This window comes from Salvelinus fontinalis, chromosome 26 (assembly GCF_029448725.1).
Source record: "Salvelinus fontinalis isolate EN_2023a chromosome 26, ASM2944872v1, whole genome shotgun sequence".
NCBI classification, from domain to species: Eukaryota; Metazoa; Chordata; class Actinopteri; order Salmoniformes; family Salmonidae; genus Salvelinus; species Salvelinus fontinalis.
The window spans coordinates 15,309,131-15,315,366 of NC_074690.1; the positions used below are offsets into that span (position 1 = coordinate 15,309,131).

Here is a 6,236-nt window from a genome sequence, read left to right on the forward strand (position 1 = left end):
AACTGACATCAAAACAGACTGGCTCACCACACCCTTGTTGGAGAGAATGCGGTCTATTGAGGGCGGACCACTATCTTTTGGTCCTGCCCCGCAATCGAAACTTACTGGGGAGAAATAAGATCTAACATTGGAAAAATAATGGGATTTGACATAGAACAAACATTCCTTTCTTTGTACTTGGTTGAAATACCAGATAACTTAAACAATAGAGAAAAGTACCTCTTGAAGATCCTACTGGCAGCCAGTAAAAAGGCTATCACTGGGAGAGAGGTCAGGAATACTGGGAGAAATGGGTTTCATACTTGGAAAAGGTCTAATTCAAAGATGCTAATGTAACTAATATGATGATGAAGGTATGAAGTGCACTGTAACTGCTAGATAATTTTTGTTCTTTTATTTGTACTTTCTTTGTGTTCCTACAATAAAAACAAAGTATAAAAAAAAAAAATAAATACATCCTGGGAGTCAAAGACAACTAAGAACACGAAGCCAACTGATGTTTTCTCAACAAAAGTTTCAGTTGAAAAGTCTTCCCACAAGCCAAACACTTATGAGGCCTCTCCCCTGTGTGAGTTAAAATGTGTACTTTTAGTTGCGACTTAATGCGACAGCGTACTTTACAGAGAGGGCACGCAAATGGACGTTCTCCTGTATGACTCTGTTGATGGGCCTTCAGATTACCCTTCGAAGAACATCTTTTGCCACAATCTGGGCAAGAGAATGGTCGTTCTCCTGTGTGTACACGTGTGTGTACTTTCAATGCATACTTAGTTCTGAAATCCTTACCACATGCATCACATAGATGAGGTCTGTCAATATGCGAACGAACATGGATGTATAATTTATATTGTTTAACAAACATCTTGCCGCAAAACCTACATGTGAACCCTTCCCCTGTGTGACATAGCATGTGTGTTTCCAGTTTATTTTCGCTCGTGAACCATTCCTGACAACGGGGGCAAGAGAAGACCGGTTTCACTTCTGTAGGAGCATTCTCATGTACAACCAGATTACGGTGCATTGACCCACAACCTGTTTTCCTGGCCTGATGTCTCGTCAAGTCGAAAGCTCGACCAAAGCTCCTTGAACATATGGCGCATGTGTGGGGTCCCTGACCCTGTGAGTGACGTCTTCGATGTTGAAGCAAGCTTGCCCTGTTAAAGAATGTCTTATAGCACACCAGACATGTTCTAGAATTTAAAATCACGCCAGTGGGAGGAGCTTTGGAAGTTGTTGGGTTCTCGGATGACGTGCTTTGGCTCTGGGGAATCTCTGTCCCATTCTCCCTTGGAACCAGAGAACTGCTTCTGTCCGCTGGATCAACCTCCTCTGGATGCTGGTTTGGATCAACCTCCTCCGGATGCTGGTTTGGATCAACCTCTGGATGCTGGTTTGGATCAACCTCCTCTGGATGCTGGTTTGGATCAACTGCCTCGCTCCAGTCTTGCTGTCCTCTCTGAAAGTTAATCTCACACTCCTTTGGCTGGCATTGCTGCAAGTCATTTGAGTAGTCAACAACTATGTTGCAGGACTGCGGGATCGCCATCTCGTTTTCTGCTGCAACTAGTGGCCTATCTGTCTGGTGTCTAAGGTTCACTTCCTGACTTATCTTTAAGTGCTCAGGTGTGGATTGAGAGGTCCTATTCCTGCACCCCGGACACTTTCTGGAGTCTGGAATGTTTTGACCTGAACACTTGTGTATCCGCAGATCCGATATGCTTGGGAAACTTTCCCCACAATTGATGCATGGGTAAGGATGTACATCATGTTGACATTTTAGGTGTATTCTCAAGTTCGCTGCAGTATCGAAAGTTTCATTACACAGAAGACATGTTCTGTAATTACTGGAGGACTGTATCAGAACAGGCAGAGCACTGAAGGCTGTTGCATTCTGTGGTGTAGAACTGGAGGTCTGGGGTATCACTGTACCATTTTTTACTGCAGCTATGAACTCCTGTTGGTTCCCCTCCGAACGCTCAAAGGTCACACCGCACAGAGAGCAAGGGTGGCGTTTCTTCGTCTTCAAGCACTCTTTTACATGTTTCTTCAAACTAGGATTATTCCCAAAACTTGCCTCACAGTTGTAGCACTTGTAGGGGCGCAGACCATGAACGGATTTCAGGTGCCTTCTCAGCATAAATACATTACAAAGAGTCTTGTGACACACATGGCATATTTGTCTGGCTTTGGAAGGCTGGAAGGCTTTTGGAGTGTGATGAACATAGGGACCTCTTTTGTTCCGAGGTAAAGTGTCATGGGGGTGGGATATCTCTGTCCAATCATCCTCCACAGATGTCATAGACATGTCATCCTCCTTAAAAGATGCCGTAGACATGTTGTCCTCTTCTGGTTGAGCTGCCTCCTCACACACATTCTGCTGATGTTTCTGTAAGTCCTCATGGTGTTCAAAGTCTTGTCCACACTGGGTGCACTTGTAAGGGCTCTGCTCATTGTGAGATCTCATGTGTGCCGTCAAATCCTTTGCTTCGCTGAAAGTCTTTCCACACAAGGAGCATATTTTGACACGCTTGCTTCTTATAGGCTGCCCTGAGGGAGGGGATGGGTCAGGGGCCAGAGAATACTGAGCTTGAACATCAGAGGGCTCTTCATTGATATTCCTCTCACTCTTTTGTGATATGACCTGTCCTCTTCTCTGTCCTTGGGATCCCGCTTTGTCAATCTGAAGCCTCTCTCTCCTCGGTGTTGCTGTTACCTGTGTCAGAGGTCTCTTCATATCAGTAATGTCAAGTCTGTGTAGCAGCACTTTGGGCTGACGGAGCCGACAGGAAGTAGATAAAGTAGAAATGTCCTGCACTTCATGTTGGCTGCTGTGGGCTTTTCCTTGGATTTTCAGCCCACTGTCAGTGTGAAGGTGGTGAAAAGATGTATTGTTTTTCGCTGTTGTTTTCTTGTGTCTACATGCTACCTCCAAAAAAGCAGGCTTCACCTCTTTATTCAAAGGCAACAGTTCACTCTCCATGTGTTCCAACAAAGAGGCCATCTTTGGCTCATTGTCAGATGAGACAGGACTCATACATTCCTGCTCAGGTTCTGATTGGACCTCTGGGTCAGCTTGGTCAGTGAAGGCTTCATCTATCACTAAGGAAGTGAGAGACATTGAAGCGAGGATCTGATTGTCACCGGAAGACAGAGCTAGGGACAGTTGAAGAAGAAAAGTCAATATTAAAGCCAAACATGGAAATGTTATAGGCTTTCTGATAACATTATTTCCTGTCCAAAGTCTATTTCTCCTACCATTGGTGTCTACATGTCCACATGTGTTGTTGTGGTGCTGGAGAAGGGTCTTCAAAGGCTGAGGGTGGGATACACACTGCACACACTCCTCCAAGACAGAGGGATCAGGTAGGAACCAAGATGCAGTCTAATGGGAAGAGAATGGCTTTTAAAAAGACCAATGTATCCCAATTTATATTATAACATATGCAATTGTTAAACAACATGTATGACAGTATGCTGATGAAGGTAATAAGATGTTAGCGTGGTACCTGTTGAAGGGTTGGTGCTGGAAGCAGCTTCTCCAGCCTGGAGAGGAACTCCCACACCAGAGTCTGCAGTGCGGAGTCATACTTGGGGCCAAATTCCTCTGGAAAAATATTCTAAGAAACAAGTAGAGGATATTCAGTACTTTCTGATTTAGACAATTATTTACACCTGCCTCGTAAAACAAATGACCCCTTAGTTATCAGCAGCTCCTTAGTTACAACACTGACCTGAAAGAAGTGTTCTTTCTCAACTGGGTCTTCCAGCAGAGTTTGAATCAGCTTCCGGAAAGTTAATTCTGATGCCTCCATCTCAGGATCTGAAATCTACAGCAAGTATGGATAGCTCAGTCAATAAATTCAACTAAGTAGCAGCGTTACAAGTCTTGATCTGTTACTGGGTAGTACTAACCTCCTTGTCACTATGAGTGATGATACAGGTGTTCATCCTGTTCAGGTGTGGCTGGATGGTCTCAGGGTTGGCTAGGTGATCAGAGCGACACAACTCCAGAACCAGCTGATGAAGTAAAAGTTCAATTTGTTATGAATGCAATTCAAATTGGACTGGTGGGTGGGCCAACAAAAATAGAAACAGTATATTGACATCGGGAGTGTATTCACTAGAAAGCAAATGGGCTGAAACATATGAATGTGTCCAATAAGAAAGTATTTTTTGTTGCAAAAACAAGATGGTACTTCATTCATCCCACAGAGGGGAAATTTGATTGATTGCACAAGCCAATACAGCATCAATAAATACACCATAAAAACAGACACAAAAAGCAGCAATTTATTTTGAATTTCACATTTATTTAACCAGGTAGGCTAGTTGAGAACAAGTTCTCATTTACAACTGTGACCTGGCCAAGATAAAGCAAAGCATTGTGACAAACAACAACACAGAGTTACACATAGAATAAACAAGCGTACAGTCAATAACACAATAGAAAAAAAGAAAGTCTATATACAGTGTGTGCAAATGGCGTGAGGTGGTAAGGCAATAAATAGGCCATAGTAGCGAAGTAATTACAATTTAGCAGATTAACACTGGAGTGATAGATGAGCAAGTAGAGATACTGGTGTGCAAAAGAGCAGAAAAGTAAATAAAAACAATATGGGGATGAGGTAGGTAGATTGGGTGGGCTATTTACAGATGGACTATGTACAGCTGCAGCGATCGGTTAGCTGCTCAGATAGCTGATGTTTAAATGATTATTATTAGGGTGTGTGTATATAGTCCTGTTCCACTGTATGTGCAAGAGGGTAACCTGTACAAGTGTGAGGTGTAAAATGGAAATGTGTTTTTTTGCATATCCCACTCGCCCTGAGACGCCCCTTAGGGTTAATTGCCTTGCTCATACCTAGTGGGCTTGGTGATTCGGTTACTGGCCCAAAGCCCCTAACCCACCAGGCTACCTGCCACCCGTAAGGGTTTGTGTTTAAAAAGCCTCAGAATATGGTACGGTACTACGGTGTACACACTAATGAATACACGTCGGGAGATGAGAGTTGAGGAATTCTGGCCCCTCACTCTGCAACATCTCTCACCTGTGCTCGGAGCCCCATGATGAGTTGGACTCTCTCCCTGTAACTCATCATATCAGGAACTATCTCCAACACAGTGGTGACAAACTCCTCCACCAACCCGTAGTCCATTACGTCTCTCTGCTGAACAACTTGCCATAGAGCTGCAGACACCAGCCGCAGTGGAGGAACCAACAGACGCAGAGATGATAGGGGGAGAGGGAGACCTACAGCAGACACAAATTCAGTTAGCTGGATAACAAAGATGATAGGGGGACCTACAGCAGACAAATTCGGTTAGCTGGATAACAGAGATGATAGGGAACTTCTGCAGACAAATTCAGTTATAATCTCTGTTATCCAGCTTGAGGGACCTACAGAAGGGACAAATTCACTTATTTGGAAAACAGATATTATAGGGGCAGAGAGGGACTTACAACAGGCACACATTCAGTTATTTGGATAACAGAGATGATAGGGGGACCTACTGCAGGCACACATTCAGTTATTTGGATAACAAAAACCCTGTCCTCTTTAATAACACTGTCAAGTATCCTTGTTATTCTATAGCTTCCAAAGTTTTAGCAAAGTATATATTTTTTTCTTCATATAATGTCATTCCTTGAAAACGAGCTACTATATTACATAGAAAATCAAGTGCTATTTCCATGTGAAAATGCAATTACTTTGTTCAGCTAAACAGCTACGTTTTTGTTTGTGGCACATCTTTTACAACGTGTGGCTAAACTGTCTAATAGCTAGCTAGCTACAAGTTCCTCACGTTTTTAATTCAATACACTAGCTAACTAGCCGAGAAATGTTGACAACACCAAAGAGAAGGCCACAAGCAACTATACCTTCTTCAATCAGGATATGGTGTTTTCGCATTTCGAGATTTCAGTGCCAGAATACTTGTATTCAAAATACAATTATGTGAGCTTTGTTCGTGGATGCGTTTCCTTCTTTCTTGTTTTTAACGTCACTTCCGGTATTCAAATAAGAAATCTTTAAAAGGTTTCTATACCGTCTCTGGTTTGGTTTGCACACAGTCATAAAACCCCAAAGAAGAGGAACAAGAAAAGAAAAACTGAAATTTCTAGTCACTGACATTGTTATAATAAATAAATGTAGTTAATAATTAATTAATGAGGTGAAAATTATAATGAAGACCTTTTCAGACCAATAACCACAAAAAACTGTAAAGATTCTCCA

At 42.7% G+C, this 6,236-nt stretch overlaps 1 protein-coding gene across 2 annotated transcripts; it reads right to left on the reverse strand.

The window, feature by feature from the left end:
- Window positions 1–458: 458 nt before the first annotated feature.
- LOC129823715 (zinc finger protein Xfin-like) lies at window positions 459–5,987 on the reverse strand. 2 transcript variants are annotated; one of them, XM_055882659.1, is made up of 8 exons: window positions 5,882–5,987; window positions 5,049–5,251; window positions 3,913–4,017; window positions 3,732–3,827; window positions 3,507–3,617; window positions 3,256–3,382; window positions 1,430–3,153; window positions 459–1,378 (listed from the first exon to the last, which is right to left on the reverse strand). In XM_055882659.1, exons 1-8 carry the CDS (start codon window positions 5,910–5,912, stop codon window positions 476–478), a joined length of 3,300 nt encoding a protein of 1,099 aa, XP_055738634.1. In that variant the 5' UTR covers window positions 5,913–5,987; the 3' UTR covers window positions 459–475. The 2 variants fall into 2 exon arrangements, with proteins under 2 accessions (XP_055738634.1, XP_055738633.1); XM_055882658.1 differs by having other exon boundaries at window positions 459–1,327; window positions 1,379–3,153.
- Window positions 5,988–6,236: the final 249 nt, after the last annotated feature.

Excerpts from the sequence above, each read along its gene's own strand:
- LOC129823715 (XM_055882659.1), bottom strand. The coding sequence starts at position 5,912 with ATGCGAAAACACCATATCCTGATTGAAGAAG. Across the intron at positions 3,618-3,731 it reads AGAAAGAACACTTCTTTCAG|AATATTTTTCCAGAGGAATT; the intron begins GTCAGTGTTGTA and ends CTTGTTTCTTAG. Across the intron at positions 1,379-1,429 it reads AGCAAGACTGGAGCGAGGCA|GTTGATCCAAACCAGCATCC; the intron begins GTTGATCCAAAC and ends CAGCATCCAGAG.